At 39.7% G+C, this 22,301-nt stretch overlaps 1 protein-coding gene across 4 annotated transcripts in view; it reads left to right on the top strand.

The window, feature by feature from the left end:
- The window catches only part of LOC127628250 (CXXC-type zinc finger protein 5-like), a 33,674-nt gene extending 13,243 nt beyond the window's left edge, over positions 1 to 20,431 (top strand). For 3 of the 4 annotated variants that reach the window (XM_052105033.1, XM_052105032.1, XM_052105034.1), the window contains exons 2-3: positions 794 to 1,834; positions 19,054 to 20,431. In XM_052105033.1, the coding sequence (XP_051960993.1) occupies positions 1,010 to 1,834; positions 19,054 to 19,098 (870 nt within the window). In that variant the 5' untranslated portion in view covers positions 794 to 1,009 and the 3' untranslated portion in view covers positions 19,099 to 20,431. The remainder of the gene's footprint in view (positions 1 to 793; positions 1,835 to 19,053) is intronic. The other variant, XM_052105035.1, reaches the window with a different exon arrangement.
- Positions 20,432 to 22,301: the final 1,870 nt, after the last annotated feature.

Below are 22,301 nucleotides of genomic sequence, written 5' to 3'. Positions count from 1 at the left end.
AAATGCATAAACATGTTTTTTTAAAGAAAAAGTGACTTGCGTGGCGATCTCGTTATTGGCACTAGTGGTGGCGTAGTGGGCTAAGGCACATAACTGATAATCTGACGGTTTCTGGTTCGATGTAAAATGAACCGGAATCAAAACAAATCGGTGAAATGGTATCATTACCTAGCCTTACAAATCTTTAAAATATTTTAATCAGCAATGACATGGGTCATTGAACTTAAAGTTTGTTATAAAAGCACAAACTTTTAAAATTCTTTTAGTCTAATCCTCACATTAAATGTTTTTGTGACCAAATGAATAATGATTATTTACATCAATCTCTTAATTGTATCCATCCATGAACAGTGATCATTAAAAGGAGGTTAATTGGTTCCTGCATTGAGGCATTGTTCTGTCTGCTTTACCTAGTGTGAGGTGACTCAGCCCTTTTCTTTTGCAGTAAACGTAAACCATTGTGCCTTGGATAACTGCTAATTGTGTACAAACATGATTATATGGTTCAGTTTTTTCATTTGTTTGTTATTGCTACTGTTTTTTTGTCTAGGTGTCTGGCTACGCCGCAGTTCACTTCTCATTTTTACTTCACTCCTTCTACATTCTGTTTGAAGATAAATGTACATATTGATTTCTCAGGCACAGTAGGGGCATCAGTACAGCACTCAATAAAATGTTTGAACCATGTGAGAGAAAGGCCCGAATCGCTGCTCTATCTACTTTTTTTGTTGTCAAGGTCTATTTTAAACACATTTTAAACATCTTTCTCTCTGCTTCTGTCTTTGTGTCTCAGTTTACAGGTTGGAAAGATGTGGATGAGGGCTGAAGTCTAGAGCCAAGGGCATTGGGGTCTGCCTGCCATTGGCTCACCAGTTTGCTCATTAAGGGGAGGCTCCACCCTTACCTGGGTACTGACCAGACTGAAAGCGCTGCCTGGCTCCTCCCTTGTCAGCCCCCGTCCCCTCCCCAACCCTGCCCCCCTTCCCACGCATACACCCCGGGCTGGACCATGTCTGGCGGACAGTCGGAGGGCAGCCGTACACCCAAGGCCCAGGACAAGGACCAGGACCTGGACAAGCGCATCTGCCGGGAGGACAGCCCAGTCGTTGAACGGCGCAACCGGAGCGGCATCATCAGCGAGCCCCTCAGCAAGAGCCTAAAGAGGTCTCGCACCCTCTCACAATACACTATCGCCCATCCCCAGACTGCCAACGGACTGAAACACAACGGCCAGGCCAAGAGCCACGCGGACAAGCCCCGGCCCGCCCAGCAGCAGCAGCAACAGCTACCTTCCGCCTCGGCCTTGGTGCCGAGCAAGCTGGACCGGACCTTGGAACAGGTGCTGGAGGGACAGAACGGCCTGTTGCACTTTGCCCAGGCAGCTGCACTGCTTAAGCGGGCAGGCATGGAGCACATGCTTCTGCCAGGGGGCATGGGAGTGGGTATGGGAGGGCTAGGGGGCGAGGTGGGATCAGTTGACCTGGAGGGAGCAGCGGTGGCCGACACAGTCGGAGGTCACACAGACTTCCCATACGGCATGGGCGGAGGCTTCCCCTTTAATCCCGGCCTCTTCATCATGACGCCCGCTGGAGTCTTCCTCACTGACAGTGCACTGCACATGGCTGGCTTGACGGAGTACCCTGTGCAAAGCGACCTGGCCTCCGCCATTAGCTCTGGGAAGAAGAAAAGGAAACGCTGTGGCATGTGCCAACCTTGCCGGCGCAGGATTAACTGTGAGCAGTGCAGCAGTTGCCGGAACCGCAAGACGGGCCACCAGATCTGCAAGTTCCGCAAGTGCGAGGAGCTCAAGAAGAAACCGTCTGCTGCACTGGAGGTAAACTGAGACTCTGTGACATTTTACCAGGGAAAATTCTTGTTGTGTATGAGTTCAATTAGATGCCATATAAAATACAAAAGAAGCTGAATGTGTTTTGGCCAGGATCAGAAAACACAATAACTTTGCAAAACTTCATTGGTGCAAATTGTGGTGAACTTTATACATTGGCCCCACAAAGTATTTGGACACTTAAACTACATATATAAATGTATGAATATCTTCATTAAATAACAAAATATCAAATAAAGTGGTATTTATTTTAAAGAAAGATAGCACAAGCACAATTTTCAAGCAAAACATTTCTCAAAAAGAAGTTTGTGGCACTTTCTGGTTGTCAAATGTGAGTTGAACAAATCCCACATGTGGTTACTCTGCTAGAACATCTGTGTGAACTTGAGGGTAACTGACTTCATACACACACTAAAATCACCTTGACACCTGTTGGTTAAAAGCAATTACTAAAAAAAGTTATTTCTGAGAAGAGATAATTTGTAAGCAGACACATTGTTGTGATATTTTGTTATCTAATGCAATAACATTCATAAATTAGCATTTTAATGGAAGAAAACTGAAGGCTGAGAAAATGATTTGAAGTGAACTATTCCTTTAAGTGTCCAAAAGTGTACATATACATTTTAGTGTTTTGAGGACATCTGCTGAGGGTTAGGCAGGGAGATGAGGCTTTGGGGATGACAGGTGGCACTGACAGTGGTGGGGGAGGGAGAGACGGGCAGACATGCACCATGGGGTTTGTTCTAATCTACCCCCCACCGCAGCATCACGTCACTCTTCCCACATCCTGCCTCTGTGACACTGTACTAGGACACTCCTCTGAGACATGATGTTCTCCAGTAAAGCCCCTTTTATGGGTCCCTTCATTCAACAGATTGGGTTTTGCTGAGAGATGCTGGTTTTGTTAACGGTGCAGGTTCTTTAAATGTGATCAAGAATTGGATCAAGGAGGTTTAATTCATGCGTACATCAGTCCATTGGAATGTTTCAACTGGAAGTGGGCATGATGTGTACATATTTGTGTATGTTTTTGTGTTTTTTTGAACGGCATGGTCCATCTGGCTACAGGGCTGTCATCTGGAGCGCCAGGTGTCAGTGACGAACGCTCCACCCCCTCCTCTCTTTCACCAGTGTGGGTTGATGGTCCTCCAAACTTCTTGCAGAGGTCATCCCAAGTTGATCTGATAGTGCAAATCCCTAAATATCAGTAGTATTCGAATTATGCCTGATGAATTTTACATTCGAATTTGACAAAGATTACATATAAGTATTTTAGGGACATTTTGCTATTGTCATAAAAAAAAAAATTGTTTATGGAGTGTTCAGAAATCCAACTTTTAAGATCATCAGTCTGTATCTGTCTCAAGATCTTCATCTTTAAATCACTTGGAAATACTATGCTTGTCATTGTAATGCTGTATTACAAACAAGCATCTGTTGATTACTTCAAAAAATTAATTAGATGCATCCCTCAGTTTGTAAAATCAAACAAACTATGTGTTGAAATGCACTTACAACGATAGAAATATGCTTTCAATGGAAGTCTATGGGACAATGTATGGGGCATCAGTTGCCCAATAGACTTCCACTGAAAGTGGATTTCTGTCAACACATTTTTCTTAGTTTTTACAAATAAGGACAAGTCGAAATGGCAGATGCTATCAATAGTTTACCATTACAATTAAGGCACATTACAAATCCTTGTCTTAATATACAGTATATGTAAATACTTTGATGTCTTACTATGTCTCCACTGCTGTTGTTTGTTGTACAAAACACATCTGCAAAAATTGATCACATTTAAAATCCTTCTGCGAATGAATCAATTGTGAAGCAAATGAACATTCTGAATCTCTAAATACACTCTTATTTTCAATGCTAGAGCTTGACATACATTGAGATTCTTGATTATTTTGCAGAATTTACAGCATGGCCTGTATCCAAGCACTGTTTGCTTGAAAAAAAGAAGAAGAAAAAAACAGTTTCAGAGAACAATCTCTTCATTTGTGTTTAGTTTTTCTCTCTGAATGACTGATGGTATACTCTCTTACTATTGCTTATGTCTTATTAGTAGACAAATTATTAAAGGTGAAGTGTGCAATTTCTGTGAGACTGGCGACACTAAATGGAATTGCTAAATGAAGACCCAAACACTGGGGTTGGTTGGACAAATGGATAAACCCACCACTGGATAAACCAATGTTGCTGTGTTAGGGGCCGTTCACACCAAAATATGTCCTCAGTCTAAAAAAAAGCTAGACGCAGCACTACGAAAACACAGGTATCCTGAGACAGGTTTTTAACTGTTGAAGTTTTTTTTTTCAACTTGACACCGCGTCTAAATCCTTGTTGTTCAATTGTGAAAAATGTATTTGGTGTGAACAGTCAGGCTGTTCATGACGCTCAAACAAACATCTATGTTTTAATTGCACCACATAGCCTTACTTGCCGTCTTACTATCTGTATAGTTGTCTCTGCACACTTCACCTTGAAATTAGATTGAAGGCTCTGTGTTGAAGTGCAAATGTTGCAAGTGTTCTTTCGATTAATGCCTGCTATATTTAGTGAGGGAAAGGTTTCTGATTTTTCCATTTTGAATTTGATGTCTTCCACACACAAATAAAACCTTTAAATAAATTGTTTCTTATTGTTTTGTTTGCCGATTAGAGAATCATCAATAAAACACTATCAGTAAGAATAATAATGGCAGGCTGATGCCGTGTCGTTAAAATTTCAGTCATTAAAAATGGTTTGTTAATTTCATGCCAAGTCTTCTCAGCTAGCTGTCCAGTCTGTATGGAGTCAAGCAAGGTCACGTCTGATGGTGTCTCGGGGAGCCCCGGTGATTACAATGTGACTAAAACATAAAGCGCAGCCGGTTTATGGTTTCTTAAATAGATGTTAATTCGAGCGCCTACCATTATGGGAGCAGTTTTGTGTTAAGGGTCTTAGATGTGCTGCACCTGCTGTTTTATCGCTTCTGGATGGAGTTGGAGCAGCATTTTGAAAACCAAATAGAGCACATTGATTCATATTTGTGAATTTTAATTTGAAGTTACATTGCTAGATTTTGTGTGTACAGTGGCTACCAAGTTATACTATGCTACCATATAGGTAACATAATTATGAAGGGCCTAATTAGCTAGTTATGCATTTTACCCCATGAAATGGCTTGTAGAGTGAAGTATTTTTTATCCTGTGTTGACATATTTTCTATTGAAACAGGAAGTTTGGATGGGACATATCGAAGGAATGCTACTTGCTGGTCAGTTGCAGGGAGAGAGACGTACTCATTCTAAAGAACATTTGACTGCACAAAAAACTCATATTTGTTTGGTCCGTTTTTCCAGAAAAGAAAGACTAAATTGTAAATGTGCATTTCTGTTAAAAGGGAATTTTGTCAATGTTTAGGAGTGCACTAGTAGATAAATGACCTCAAAGCTTACACACATGGACTAAAAGCAACAAAACTCTGATTTATTGGAGTTTATAAGTATGATTATTTGTCTTTATTCACACTAGGTCATTACTACGACCGCAAAAACTTGTTGGAGGAAACTATAAATCATGCCAGCATGATATTTTAGAAAGTATTGGCACATTCACACTCCTAAACATCATACTACATCATATTGGCGTTTGGGTTGACCTTTACTTTTAAAATCTGCACACTCAGCAAAATGTCACTTGTTATGAGAGGAGAATGAGAAAGTACTTACTGTAGGTGTTGGCATTTGGTTTGTATAGGGCTCAGTGCTTCTTAAGCCAAGTGTACACTACATGACTTGCAGTCGGCATCCAGGTTTTTTGTCATGCTGGTGTGTCACTTCAGGACTGTAGTGTATCAACTACTCGACCATTCGTCCCAGACTGAGACCATGTGTAATGGTATTAAGATGAGTTTTGGGTGATCTGATCACAAATGTACAAGCGAGACATCTCCGTTACACCTGGTCATCTCTTTTGACCACTTGTGTTCGGATTTCGTGGAGAGATTATTTGATTTCATTAGGACATACATCAATCATTATGTCTGTGTTTTACTGAATGATAAAAAAGCACAAAAAAGTTTAAGACAAGAAAGAAAACCGCTTGTTATCTTGTTATTTTGTCTCCTACCCAATACCTTGCTTTCCTCTTTCAACAAACATGAAAGAATGGCTCATGCCCATTTTGCTATTTGCAAAAGGAAACATTTTAGAAAAACAGATTAAAATAATAAAGGCAGAGGGTTGGAAGATGTGGTATTCCTAATACCCTGCCCTTCTCTTGCGCTCTCTCTCTATTTCATTGGCTGTGGCTCATTGTGATCTCTTGCTCGTCGGTACAGTGCGCACACATGACAACAAGATATCTAGATATCAGGCAGTTTTGAAAACAGTTGAAGCGTCTGAGACTTGTCTTGGCCTGTCGCAGTATTGCGCACAAAACAAGATCTTTCTTCGTGAGATCCAAGACTTCTCTCCGCAGACCATTCGCCGACTCAAAACATCAAAGGAGACAAGCTTAAGTCGTGTAGTGTCCACCAGGCATTATGTACTAATTCATGGTAAATGGGATGCCAAACAGTCTAAACAGCAAACCTTTTCTGGTGAAACTGGTCGACCAGCATGAAACTGGTTGATCAAAGCGGTCTTGCTGGTTAAAGACACCATGAAATCGCTTGACAAGCGCAGTTTTCTTTCTTGTGTTAATGCATTTACTTTTGAAACAATTTGGGCCAGGAAATGTCAAAGGATTCCCCCTTTTTTTTTTTAAATAGCCAGTAGAATTTAGTTTACGTCACAGCCATGAACTATGAGTTGCTATGTCTAGTCAGAGGCAGGTGGTATTAGGGGGAGGGACATTTTCATTCTAGTGAGTTTTTATTGGGTATCAATTCTTTGTCCATATTCCCATACTTTATGTGCATATCTTCTAAATTTGAATCAACTTTATGAGTACAATAGCATATAAATCTGTTAGGAACTCCAGCATCCACAACACAACATTACAGTTTCCTTCACTTGATTTAAATTGATAATCAAGTTTGTGTTTGATGGTTGTATAGTACAGGTTTGTGCACGGTAACAGTATTAGTGCAGTGCTTTGTCTGTGTACGTGTTTAATAGTGAGGGAACGTGGAACAGTGAGGGAGTGATCCTGCAGCACTAGGTGGTTTGAGGCTTTCACGGAGCATTGCTAGCATCACTTAGACACCCATAAAAAGAGGGGCGAGAGACAGAGGGGGAGGTAGTGTGCAGACCGTCAAGGCCTTTGCCCTGCACACCTCGCTGAGTGGAGATGTGGGGAATTATTTTAGGAAGCCTGCGCTTGAATGGAAGTAAAACGTGCATTGGTGAATAAGAGCGTAAGGCTTACTGCACAGCCGCTCACTCCTAACCTGAGATGTTCTATCATATATGTCAACCATTCGTTCTGGTCCTCTAATCAGATTGGACAAGCAGTGTTTGTGCATGCAGCAAAAATAGACAAAAAAAATGTACTATTTATTATTGTGTCTATAATGCATGTTACTTGATAATAAAGGGATAGTTTACACAAAAATTAAAATTCTGTAATTTTTTACCTAATGTCACCCCAAACCTGTATGACATTCTTCCTTCCGTGAAACACAAAAGGAAACATTTAAAAAAAAAAAAATCATAAATTTTCAGCTTTTCATCACATAATGAAATAGAATAGTGGCCTGTCAAGCTCCAAAAAAGACAAAAAGCACAATGAAACCACAGTCAAAATAATCTATACATTTCATACACTAAATTGATATGATTCGTGCTCTATATTGAAACAAAATGATAAAAGTCCGAATTTCTTATCATGATGCATATCCACCATTTGCTTTAATGACAGCATACACTTGAGTTGCATGGACATCACAAGTTTGTGCAAAACCTGATAATCCATTTTCTTCCAGCATTATTTGAAAATGTTTCAAAGAGCATCTTGAGTGCATCAACGGAAGCAAGGAAATAAACGTGTATAAGCTCCTAGCTACACACTGGCTACACACATTGACTGAGCAGTCTTTTTGTAAAGTTTTTGCCTCTAGTACAAGGAGTTTCTGGTTCTAATTCACCATAGTATAACTTTTAATAAAAAAAAATACAACATTACATTTGTACATCAGTGGATGTACTGCATATACAGTAATTAATCGGGACACATCTGTTTGCATTTTGCTTTTAACTAGACAAGAGCGTGAGCTGTGGAAAAGCGAAGCAAGTAGAGCACACGTCTGTGTGCATGAGAGAACATCGCCGCTGTAAACTGTCACTCAACAGCCGCAATGAGCAGTCATCATAACATTCAAAATAACTCATTCCTGTGCCGGATCACCACTTATAACACACACAAATGAAATGGAAACTCCTGCACAAGAACTGGCAATGTTTCTTCTGCATTAGTCACTTAACTGACAAAAGCCATTTAAAAAGTGGTGGGGCCATGTCATTGTATTTTTTCTTTGATTTACATCCAACTGTTTATTTCCAAGTTTAAAACATTTAAAACTAAATGTCCTCATTTAGATAGCAATGTAAACATGTATGTGTCTCCTGAGATCGGCGTTGGAAAGAGTGGGGTTTATTTGAGATGAGTGGTATCAGTGCTCTGAATAAGGGGAGATGGTCTCCTCTTGGCATGCAGACACAGAGAGAAGTTGTCATCTTGCACCTCCATCTGACACACACACACACACACACACACACACACACACACACACACACACACACACACACACACACACACACACACACACACACACACACACATTCACACAGTGAAGGTACAGAATACAGCAGGACTGCATGCAGCAGAGGCATAAAGGCATGGACAGCAACAGGCAGATCGGGAAGGACCATCACCATATGACTGAAAATACACTGTAGCTCAGAGTATATGAACATAAAGGCACAGAGATCAGCAATATGAGAACTGAGGGAGAGAAAACTGAAACACCACTCTGTAAATATTTTACATTTCTGGACAAATCAAGCGAATTTTAGCACATGACTTTCTTTCTTCCATGAAACTCAAAAGACAGAATGTTAGCCTAATTTACCATTCACTTTCATTGTATGGGAAAAAGCAGCATCAGAATGTATCTTCCATAGAAGAAAGTCATATGGGTTTGGAACAACATGAGGGTGAGTAAATAATTACATAATTTTCATTTTTGGGTGAACTATCCCTTTAAAATCAGCCTAAACCCACACTTTTTACCACAGGCTATTAGAGCGAATGGCAGATGTGCAACTGTGCTCTCTCTCGTCCACATAGGTCAGTAACATAGAGCCAGTGCTCCTCTGTGGAAACTGAACCCTCGGCAGAGAGGAGCAGTAACTTATTCAAAGGAAAATCAATAAACAGATTAAGATGGTGGATCTGTTGGTTGACACCTTGCAGAAACAATGACCTTGAAAGCGCAAAGAAACCCCTTTGTCAACGTCCACTGTTTTTACAGATTTAGGTTGAAAGGTCATGGGTCAGGTGTCATAGTGGTCGCCTGTGGGTTAGTCTTATAATAGAGGGTTGGGCGTTAAGGTCACTTCTAGTAGGGTTGTCAGAAGGCAAAGGTCACAACCAGTGAATTCTCAGGGTATTGTTTGTATGACACACCCACAATGCTTTTGCTTTTGAATTTCACATGTGGTCTGGAGTTGGCTTGTTGCATTGTTTCATAACTATGTTTGAGTGCACAGTTTGAAATAAAACAGCATTTAATCACATTTTCATTGAGGAGTCAAAATTAAGCAGAAGTGTGAAGTGTTTCGGTTTCAAATGGTCCAGATTTGAACCTACTCTGTATATTACTTGCATTGCTTCCATGAATGGGATACATCAAATGCCATTGCCTGAACCTTGGCCTTAGGATAGACCTCACCGAAATTACCAGCCGCACACACCTCACTGATCTCTGCCTGCTTCACCTTGGTCTAATGATGGACTACACTCTTATAATGGAATACATAGACTAACAATTAATTGCCAACAAAAGCCTTCATCAGCCAACTAACAAAGGACATCTATGTGAACTTCTGCTGTTATTACAGGATGAACTTCAAAGACATTAGTCATTAATCTTACAGTTCTTACCAAATCTATGTTAAAACACTGACCCTTAACACTTACTTAGTTTAATAATTTTAAACCATGACTTGCACTATACATAAATAATTAATATTTACATTATATTCATGATGTTAGCCAGAGGAGAACTGGCCCCCAAAGTGAGTCTGGTTTCTCCTATGATTATTTTTACTCCATTAACCAAAATCTTGTGGAGTTTTGTGTTCCTTGCAACAGTCGCCTTCGGCTTGCTCACTGGGTTTCTAAATACAATTATTATTGAATTACTTATTTTTAAACACAATTCAAAATCATTTTTTATCAAACTAATTACACAATGATGACGTCAGTTAATGCCTGATCTTCTGTAAACTGCTTTGAAACGATGTGTGTTGTGAAACACACAAAATAAAAATGATTCGTTTTTGACTTTTAAATGGTTAGTTTACCCAAAAATTTACATTTACATTACATTTACTCCATTCTAAACCTGTATGAATTGCTTTAATCTGTGGAACACAGCCATCTTTGGGTGCCATTTAAAGTTTTTATATTCTATCCCTTTCAGACATTCCCTTGTATAACTTATGTATAAACTTTATGGTAACACTTTACAATTAGGTTCCATTTGTTAACATTAGTTAACATGAACTAACAATGAACAATAATTTTAAAGCATTTATTAATCTTGGATAATGTCAAGGCCATAACCATGTCTTGAACAATGGGGGGACCAAACCATTTTTGGGGTGGGGGGTCAGGGGTATTGAGGTCAGAAATATAATGGTCCTCTATGGACCTTTAATAATTTAGTAAAGGCACTGAATTGAAATGTGATAAAGGCCCAAAATATTTATAATTTTTGGTTTTAAAAGTTATATGTATTTTTAAAGTTCACACAATCCAAAACAAACACTATGTCTGCATTGCCTGTTTCAGTCATCTTCTCTTTCTTTTTTGTGCTGTCTCAAAGAAAATACAAATATAATTTGAATTTCTTTTCAAGGCTAGGCAAGTTTATTTATATAGCACTTTCCCCTTCTGTCACTCCCTCAACATTGTGTCGACTGTAGTGACACAAGAGGCTTATTTCGAGAGCCTCGGATACATCTGAATATGAAAAAGGCCAATGCCAAATTCGCGAACAGAATTTGCATGTCCCACAAATCAGGGTGCCATTCACAGCCACGCCCCCCCTCGGTTAATTTCTTCCCGGAAGTGCATGACGAGCTGACTAAGTCTTGGAGGGCACATTTTACTGCCTGAAACCGACCTCCTTGCTTGTCTGTTCTCACTTCCCTCGACGGCAGGGCGGCCCACGGGTACACGGACGTCCCCCAAGTGGACAAAGGGGAAAACGTGGCCACCTGGCAGAATCGCCCAGTACTCCCCACCCAGGCCTGTAGGATGATGTCGTCCCTGGCGTCCAAAGCCTACAGCGCCACCAGACGGGCCCGTTACACTCTGCATGCCACGGCCATCCTGCAAACCCCCCAGGCCAAGGTACTTAAAGAACTGCACTTGGGTAGTCCTGATCCTGATGTGCTGCAGGAACTGCGCTCAGCAAGTGACCTCGCCCTCCAGGCCACAAAGATCGCAGCGCGGACGCTCGGACAGGCGATGGCCACCCTTGTGGTCCAGGAACGACATCTGTGGCTGGACCTGGTCTAGATGTGGGATACTGATAAAGCTCGCTTTCTCCCAGCCCCCGTAGTTCACACAAAAATGAAAATTTGCTGATAATCCTCACCCTCAGGCCATCCAAGATGTATCTGAGTTTCTTGCTTCATCGAAATACAGAATTAAATATTTTTAGGATTTCATTTCAGGCCTCCTCCTTTAAACAATGCAAGTGAATGTACTCATTACGTCATCCCTCTTATGAGCGTGCATCACAGTGATGTATGGAAGCGAACATTTGAAGTTAAAAAGTATATAAGTATTGTTTTGTTTCTAAAAAATAATCAATCGTTTGGGTTCAGAAGAACTTTATTTGTCAACACTGTTCTCTGGATATCAGCATCCGGCCATTAAAAAACATATATCGGTCAACCACTTAACTAACATTAAAAAGTAAATGCTTGAAAAAATAATAATTGATTATTGTTAGTTCATGATGCTTAATGCATTAGCTAATGTATTGTAAAGTGTTAAAATAAGAAAAATAGTTAATTATTATAAATACTGAACAGGAAAGCGCCTTTGTACCATTGTCATTTTTACATTAGTACACCACAGATTGATACAGCTTTACACTAAAATAACAGAGAACAGCTCACAAAATATTTCAAAGAACGCTCTTTTCAAATTCTCTCCCAGAAAGGCCCAGTAAGATTAAACTGCTTCCATATACAGACTACACGCAACATATACTTGAACTTAGCTGCAACAGTTGATTGTTGTAAAGCCCCATCACATGATTCGTGTCAACCATCCCCAACGCAAGTAACTCTATTGAGCAAAGCGTCAAGCTACAGCATTACCCCCATCGATATGTTGCAAGCGATGTACTGCAATGCTCAAATTTCAGTTTTAAACTTTGACCTAGTTTGCTTCTGCAATGAGTCAATGATTACTGGACAATTTGCATGACATATCATTACGTCGGCGGTGTCCAAACGAAAATCAAAACAAAATGAAAGAGATACTGATTCTGTGCAAAGCAAGATACATCATTACTTGTTACTCAGCAAACTCATGAAATCGCCCATCAGTGATGCTTTCTTCATAGCTTTTCACATGAAGGTCAAAGTTGTTGTTGAGAGGTGTGATGAAGCCCTGACGCGAGTCTTGTAAAAGGTACTTAATTGTTGTAAATATTGGGCTTTGTTCTGTTAACTGTCCTCTACTAGAATATATGTTTTTTGTAACCTCCCAAATAGTAAAATAAAATTATTGCTGAAAATCTGGTGTCTTTTTCAAGAGTGTATGCAGATCTATTCTGAGTTCAAAAGTATAGCAACAAGATGTTAACATTATACGTGTATCATGATTTTAGTGTGATAAAATCACTTTCTAACCTAATCTGTTTAAAGTTATATTGAATATTACAAATTGTTTGTTATGATGACATACAATAACACTGAACGATTCACACATGCGTAGACAATTTCACATGCGTGAAACCTAATTCACGTACACAAAAAAAAAAAATTCACGTGCGTGAAAAAAAAAATATATTCACAAAAAGCTATTCACATGCGCAAAATAAAAGTATGCATACGTAAAATACATTTTACAAACGCAAAACATACTTCATAGATATACAACTAGTCGCAAAAATTTTCGAATGTTTAAAATGTACGAGTGTATCCATGAATCTGAATGTGCAAATCGTCATTCACGTGTGAATCACCTCTGATTTGTGTGTGTGTTTTTGAGACTTTCCTGGCAAAGATCTCTTCCCACGTGGGTCTGTCGTACTCTTTAGCCAATCAGATGCGAGCTTAACCAATCATATCATAAGCCACTGATTCTGCGCACCTTTTGCGCAATATGGATTAATTAGAACGGAAATTAACGGAATTCAAACAAACAAAGTCAATGTACAGTCAAAACTACAATACTACATATATAAAGAGAAAAACAATAAAGCCAAGGGCGAAGGCTAAACATCATGTAAATATATTGAAGGACTCACATATAGAAACAGTTTTAATTGCTTTCTTATTATGTGAATGAAAACTAGTCTTTATATATATTTGAATTTCTTTTTCAAGAACCAAAAACAAAGGTTGGAATTTACTGTACTTACATTTATGTATATGAAATTTAGCAAAAATTAAAATTTAATTTATAATATAGTATTCTTTCCTTTTATTTGAGGGGATATTAGTAAAACCAAATATAACATTATCTAAACATAATTAAAAAGTGGGTTCAATATTATCAATTATAAATCTGGTCAAATCTTTCAAAAATGTCCTTACATGAGCACAATGCCAAAATAGATGAAACAAAGTCTAAGGCAATGTATTGCACAAAGAACAGTTCAAATAAATATCCTTTTTAAATTTAACAAGAAAAATATTATGGGTAGTATCGGTGTAAGATTTTGAAAGTTATTTCCTTAACTTTATTTCCTAATAAATATTTGTTTGGTAAAGCCCAGATGGCCTTCCATAATAAACCTTCCACCAGTCTATTCCAATAAACAGTTTGGCATAGTGACAATGTCTTATTGTAGTAAGGAACAAATAGTTTTATTAATATTTAAAACTCCAGCGGTAGGAAATGAAGCCTTTACATCAGTAATTCAGCATGGCGAACGAAGAAGGGAAGCACTGGTAAGTGATGTAAAATGTTTTTGGACAATAATGTATTGTGACTGAAAACATATTTTATTGAATAAATAAAATAGGCAGTTAACTAATACTGAGAAAAAAATCTGAATATGTATGTGTGACTCTAATAATAAAAACAACAACAACAATAATAATAATAATAACAATAGCAGCACAAAAAAAAAATACTTCCCTTTCTTCGTTTGCCATGCTGGATTACTGATGTAAAGGCTTCATTTCCGTTCTAATTAATCCATATTGCGCAAAAGGTGCGCAGAATCAGTGGCTTATGATATGATTGGTTAAGCTCGCATCTGATTGGCTAAAGAGTACGACAGACCCAGGTGGGAAGAGATCTCTGCCAGGAAAGCATTGTTGCCAACTTAGCGACTTTGTCGCTATTTTTAGTGACTTTTCAGACCCCTTTAGCGACATTTTTTCAAAAAAGCGACTAGCGACAAATCTAGCGACTTTTTGGACAAACCTTAGCAACTTTCCAAATTCCAAATATCGCCAGTACTGCAAGCGTGAGGTCTTACTTCCCCGCTGCGTCTGCTCTGTTCAGTGAGCGGCTGAGAGGAGCAGCACATTCTGTTGACTGCACGCCAGCGGACATAGACATGAATGAGCTGCGCATGTGTACGCTGTGTTAGCAGGAACCAATCAGTGATCACATAGCAGCTGCCTTCTCCTTTGTTTTAATTCAAAACATTTAATTTGACCGTTTTTTCTTGGCATGAGCTTATATTCACTATTAATCAGAGTTTTAGTTCATTCCGGTTCCGTTTCTGAACTCTCCGACTTCAGATCGTATATTTACAGACTCTATACATTTTACTTATCCAAACACAACAATAAACCTTCTTCAAACTCATAAACATGTAACGTTAGCTAAGTTCCGTTCCGTTGTCTAACAGAAAATATGTAATTGAGAACCGTTTTACTGGACATTCGGCTATATACTTATATAAAAACAGTATGAGCACGGTTTAGGGGAGACAACCGTTATTATAAACTGAAGTAGGCTACAGTACCGACAAATTAGGCAGAATGCAAATACGACGCGATGACGTCATTAATATGCTAATGACGCATGACGTCATCTGGCGACATTTAGCTACTTTTCGAGCAGGCTTTAGCTACTTTCCATTGAAAATAGTTGGCAACACTGCAGGAAAGTCTCAAACACACACACACAAATCAGAGGTGATTCACACGTGAATGACGATTTGCACATTCAGATTCATGGATACACTCGTACATTTTAAACATTCGAAACTTTTTGCGACTAGTTGTATATCTATGAAGTATGTTTTGCGTTTGTAAAATGTATTTTACGTATGCATACTTTTATTTTGCGCATGTGAATAGCTTTTTGTGAATATATTTTATTTCACGCACGTGAATTTTTTTTTTGTGTACGTGAATTAGGTTTCACGCATGTGAAATTGTCTACGCATGTGTGAATCGTTTTTTGTGCGTGAATTATTAATGAGATTGATTTGGCTCCATAGTTAAACCCTGAAATCTGGTCAGATGTTGGAACAGCGGTGAATACTTGATTTAATCACACTAAAATCATGTTAAAGGGGTCATATAATGGTACATGCACTTTTTCAAGTTGATTGTACTGAAATGTGTGTTGGCTGTGCCTGTACACAACCATCCTATTATGATAAAAATCCATCCAGTGTTTTTGTTTTAATCTCCTTATATATTTTCCCTGCCTCAAATCCCCTGCCTCGTGAGCCGAGCTGTCAATCATAGTCCGTCATCATTGTTGATACACTGGAGCAGAATGGCTCCTAAGCGATTGTGGTGTTCTGTTCTTCGGTGTAATAACGAACACAGCAGTCATTTTGATGTTCCTAAATCTGAACCGCTGAAGACGCAGTGTCTGAGTTTTGTTTACGATGGGAATATTCCCCATGAGCAACGTCAATGCGTTCATGTTTGCGCGAATCATTTTTCACCAGACTGCTTTATAAACGAGGGTCAGTATAAAGCTGGTTTTGCTAAGAAGCTGCTGCTGAAACATGATTCGGTACCAACTATTTATATTCCCTCTGCACCTCCAGAAGAAGTAAGTGTAACGTTTTATTAACCTTTATATTAATCTTTGTAAATCACGTGCACGCTTCACAATGAATGTGGCTAATGTTTACACTCAGGGTACATTACGGCATGTTTTCCATAACGTTACGACGTTCTCAATATAATTCATAATCCCACATTTATAATGAACAACGCGTTATGGTTATTGTGTTATTAAAAACTGTGTACGCAGGTGTTACAGTTAACATGGTAACACTAAGTTTAGTTTCAGCCACGATAGTTGTACCTAACACTGAGATAACGTTACGCATCACTGACAAGCCTACATTTAACAAAAAAAAGTTTTTCAACATAAATCTGTCAACGAACATACATCAGTAACGTTAAACACATAGCGTTTGTATCTCACTACTCTACACTGCCAGTACATACAAAAATAGATCAAAGTGACATTACGTTAACCAACCATTCAGAAACGTCCTGTTCGAGCCTTAATTGTCGAACTTCTTCGGGGCCGTCGTCTTGTTCCGGGTCCGACTCCGGTTCAAATTGGTATGGTTGCACTACAGATGTGTCCTCAGAGACTCCCGCTGCCATTCTCTCTCCAAAATATACCCTCAACTGCTGTCAAGGCAACACTCCACGTGCGTTGTGTCAAAAATGCCCCCAGAACGGAGGGGCGGGGTGACCAAAGCTCATTATCATTTAAAGTCATATGCACTGAAACGGCGTGCTGAAAACAGAGCTGTTTTTGAGCAGGTAAAATTAGTGTTTTCTTAAAATACTAATGAGAATTTTTAATAAAAGTATATTACAAAGTTTTCATTTAGACCCTAAAGATCCATATTAACTTGTACAAAAATGGCATTATATGACCCCTTTAACACGTATTATGTTTATGTCTTGTGGCTACACTTTTAAAACAGTGTGCATTTTAACACTTATGGACTAGCCCCATTCATTTCCATTTTAAGTGCCTTTCTGTAACCATGATTTTTGCTTTATTTTTAATAAGGAGGGACGAGTCAAAATTATGATTTGTGGTAATAAACTTTAGGCCCCAAATGCTGCTAGTTGAACATTAATTTAAGGTTTTCACCATTTTCACCATTGTTTTTAATTAAGTATCTTTATCTCAGTCTTTTTCAGGAATGCTTGAAAGTTATTGTGTGAGTGTGTGGGCTAGTGTGTGTGTGTGTGTGTGTGATCATGTGAGTGGGGATGTGTTGGCCGCCCAAGGCCTGGGCCAGTGCTGGCAAATGTGTGAGATTCTGTGCCGCAGTAGCGTTGCACTCAAGCATTGCCTGAGCTTCAGTCCCCCCTCAAAATCAACATTGCCTCATACTGCTTCTTGCCATTCCTCACCTAGCCTAGTCTCAGAGCCCACCTGAATCCCACTGCAGACTCCAACTGAAAGACACTGAAAGAATACAGAGAGAAAGAAAGAGACACAGAGATGTAAAGACAGAGAAAGCATTACAAGCGAGAGCAGTGTGGTGGGCGCTCGACGTGACTGCGTGGTGACTAAATAATGAATGTGGCGTATCGGGTTTCACGTGGAGCCAGGGCCATGGCCCATGGCTGAAGAGGAGGAGGGGGTAGGAAAGACAGAATGGGAAGGAAAAAGGGAGGAATTAAAGGAATCACACATCTGCAGAGAAGGGAGAGCAAAAGGATGCATGACCAAAAAGTCTGTGAATTCATCTATGCTTAATCTGTTCTTTGACTAGAATACTTCTGTGGATAGTCGAATGAAATTGAGAATGAAATATAATTTTAGTTTAGTTGCTTTAAAACTTTTTTATGGGGTAAAATCTTATTCCAATTTAATTTGTACAGACAACAATAAGTTATTTAATTTTCTTGAAAACTGTAAACACTGTGTCTCTATGGCGCTATAAAAATATCTGTTTGTTTTGAGCAACCTACTTAGACCCATCCCAACAATGTTACTCAAAGAATGGTGAGAGTTTGGGCAGGACTATCTGACTGCTTGTACAACTGCAGGCAAGGGGCATATTCAGAAAGTTTTTTGAAAACATTCTTTATTTTTGCAATTCTGGTCAGTGGTAGTAGTGTTGCACAAATTACATACTTCAGCTTTAAGTTTAGTCAGGAAACTCTATAGTGCAACGGATAGGTTATTCCTATGCAATTTTGGTAGCCAAAAACTTGTTTTCACAACATTTAAATAGTCTTACCTCAGTTAGTAGCAAGCTGGTCCCACTATAGCATAAGTAATGAGAGCTTTTCTCGCACTTACCCTCCTCCTCCCCAGAACCACAGGTCTAGATGTGCTTTAGCAGAAGCGTAAGCAGTTATTGTCTGCCAATACAAAACCTATTAACTATCATATCCATTGATAAACATCTTTAAAATATATTAGTCCAAGAGTTGTCATGACTGAATTATTAGTAAGCAATTTATTGGTTGATTTTCCTGAAAAGTGTAAACACTGTGGCTCTGTAGCACTGTCAAAACATTGCTCTCTTAATTTAAGCATCCCGAACAGCCTGGCACAGCAACATTGGCTCAAACAATGGCTTGAATGGGGGCAGGCCTATCTGTTTTTGCCAACAAACGGAAGATTGGGGGAGTGTTTGGGAAAAGTTACATTTAATTTTTAATTTTGCAATTCCATTTGGCGACACTACGGATGCAGAAATTACACACTTCAGCTTTAATAAACATCTGTCTATATATTTTTTAAATTGGTTTGCTTTTGTTATCCATATTTTACTCTCTAATAAGTACACCCCATTTTTCTTTCCCCATCTCTCTTTTTCTTTATCTAAGAAGGTGATGCTGCCGACGGGAGCAGCGTTCCGGTGGTTCCAGTAGGAATGTGACCTCTGAACTCCACCCAAAGCTCTGTCATCAAGTGCAATGCCAACTCTTGCTTGGATCATCTTCTCGGGCACCAACACTGGCTGAAAAACACAAACTACATGAAAAAAGAGAGAAACACTAGACAAATATGAAAAAAACATAATCACAAGATACAGAACAATAGAGCAACAATACAAAATGAATCAAACGAGTAATGGATGCACCTACTTATTCCTTGAACCAAAAATTAAACATAAATAAAAATATTTATGGCAACTTTCATTCCCTTTTATATGTTTCCATTTTGGTACCTTTTGTCCATTTTTCCAGCAGATTTTTTCTGTGGCTTAGACATGGGAACTGTTCATTGACAAACAGAAATGGCGGACTTAGTGTGGACAATCAACAAAATTTCAGTGTTTGGTGTTAATGTTGTTCACGTGTGGAAAGATACTTGTGTAGAGAATGTACATTTTATGGCTATATTTTAAAATTAGTGGCTATTGGAAAGCACTATTGTAATTTAGGACCATTGTTCTTACTTAAAAACTCTGTATTTTATGATTGTTTTCCTTTGTTTTTAGTTTGATTTAAATTTATAGTTTTGAAAACTGATCAATGTCTGTCTTTCAAGGGAAAAGTAAATATTCAGAAATATACAAATCTAGTTTTCTGAATTGAACAAGAACAAATATGCATTATGAAAAACCCTAATCCAGCGACAGTGTAATTGAAACATAAAAATGCCATTGTTTCTCTAGGGTTGCTACTACTGGAAGCTCCAAACCTATAGTAACATTTAGTTTTTTCTGTTTTACTGTACTGGCAGCCTTCTGTCATATTATGCCAGACTGCATCATATCACATCGTGTAATATCACGTGACATCACGTTTCATAGGGATCTGTTATGTCAAGTGATGTGACATTATATTACGGATTGTCAGATTGTTGTGTTCTCAGTGTACAGGTCTGATTATATAAAGAGCCCTCTACAGCACTTGCTCGGCTCAATTGAACGCACTGAAAGAAATAACTTTTGTTTTTGTTTTTTCATGGCATTGCCAGTAGCGACATCTTTTAAAAAAGAGCAGCAATGTTTGTATTGGATTAGAATTATGGGCTGGTTTTGTGAATAAAAACAAATGCATGTATTTGTGTCAAAGATTTACAGCTCCGACGTCCATCTATTTGCATGTTTTTTTAAGAAACGGCATCAAACTTACAAAAAAATACAAATAGATAACAATATGGAAATGTTAGCAAATCATCTAGGTTGATCCAAACCGTAAAATAAAGCAATTGGACAATATATTTTCTTTTGAGATCAACATGTTTCACCAAGAGTCTTTACTTTCTTTTCTCATCACAACATGAAATAAAAATAACAGTGAAGATGCACTGAAGACTGTGGAATGAAGTCCTGCTGGGACCGTCTGTGGCCCACTGATCTTACAACTCTAATATCACTTGCATTCTTCTTAAGATACCATCTGACATTTAAAGGTAAAAACACAATTAAAAGACAATGAATTATTGATACTCAGCCGATGTCTCTTTCAAAGTCTTGAAAGCTAATAAGCAGCAATGTAAAATGGAGAAAATGCTTTTTTGGCAGCTCTGGAGTTGTTAGTGCTACAGATCACCACACAAAGAGTACATGATATAAACCATAATCTGCACCAGTGTCACAAATTATCTTTTTTATTAAGGGGCAGTTTTTGCCCCAGTGGGGCATTTTATTTTTATGAGGGTAATGTCAATTCTGCTTTTATTGCTTTTCTAACATCTAGGTTACTGATGTAACCTCCATTCCCTGATGGAGGGAATGAGATGTTGTGTTGAGTGTAGTGACACAAGGGGACATTTTTGAAGGCCCCGATTACCTCTGAACTTGAGAAAAGAATTTGCATGTCCCTCCCCCAGACATACAGGTAATAAGGGAGGGAATCATGCCTCTGTACATTCAGGTTTTGCACTGAGGAGCCGAGAATAAGATTAGGCCATTGCAGTGGCTCGGTTCAGCGTTGTGGCCAGGGGGACACAGGGTCTTGTTCCCTCCATCAGGGAATGGAGGTTACAACAGTAACCTAGACATTCCCTGTCTGTCGCTCACTTCGACGTTGTGATAGAGAGGGGTTAGGGAGACAAAGCGACATGCCAACCATGGGAGCAGGCTGCAGCAGCCATGCCTTTTCTCTATCTATGTATTTTGCATAGAGTTAAAGCGGCTGGGGCCATCTTAACACTATCACACGCATCAGGGAAGGCATTCTTTTCCAACTCTTATTCGTTCAGGGGGAAAAGACCCCACAGAGACCACCACCACGAGGATGCCACACTTCTTGTCGAGTGTGCTCAAACCCGCAAGGGGGCGGGTGTGATGGCGTGAACGACCCTGTGGGAAAGCCTCTGTTTGGAGACGTTCCCTTTCTGCTGTCCACCAAGGCAGACAAAGAGCTGCTCAGAACATCTAAAGCTCTGCGTGTGGTCCACATAGGTATGCAAAGCATGCACCGGACACAGCAACGAAAAGGCTGGGTCTGCCTCCTCCCGGGGCAGCACTTGCAGGTTCACTTCCTGGTAGCTGAAGGGGGTCGTAGGAACCTTGGGCACATAGCCCAGTCACAGTCTTAGGACGACATGGGTGTCTGCCGGACCGAAGTCCAGGCAAGTGTTGCTGACAGAGAACACTTGCAGGTCTCCAATCCTCTTGATGGAAGTGACTTTGAGCTCGACTGATTCTAGTGGTTCGAGGGGGGGGGTCTCTGAAGGCCTGAAAGGACCACGGAGAGATCCCATGAGGGGAACAGGCATGGCCTGGGAGGGTTCAGCCTCCGGGCACCTCTATGGAACCTGATAATCCGATCGTGCTTCACAAGGGACTTACCGTCCACTGCGTTGCGGTGAGCCAATATGGCGGCTACATAAACCTTCAGCCTCCCCTCCAGCCTCTCTTGCAGAAACGAGAGCACTGACCCGACTGCGCACCTCTGTGGGTCTTCAGATCGGGAGGAACACCAATTCGTGAACAGGCGCCACTTTAGGGCATAAAGTTGCCTGGTATAGGGAGCTCTGACTTGGTTGATCGTGTCTACGACAGCAGGTGGCAGGCCACATAGATCTTCTGCATCCTGTCCAGTGGCCAGACGTGGAGTTTCCAGAGGTCTGGGTGCGGATGCCAGAGGGTGCCCCGTCCCTGAGAAACAAGGTCCTT

The sequence above is a fragment of the Xyrauchen texanus genome, chromosome 34, assembly GCF_025860055.1.
Source record: "Xyrauchen texanus isolate HMW12.3.18 chromosome 34, RBS_HiC_50CHRs, whole genome shotgun sequence".
NCBI lineage: Eukaryota > Metazoa > Chordata > Actinopteri > Cypriniformes > Catostomidae > Xyrauchen > Xyrauchen texanus.
The sequence above is the reverse complement of the archived record's forward strand: the minus strand, read 5'-3'. Positions and strand labels throughout refer to the sequence as shown.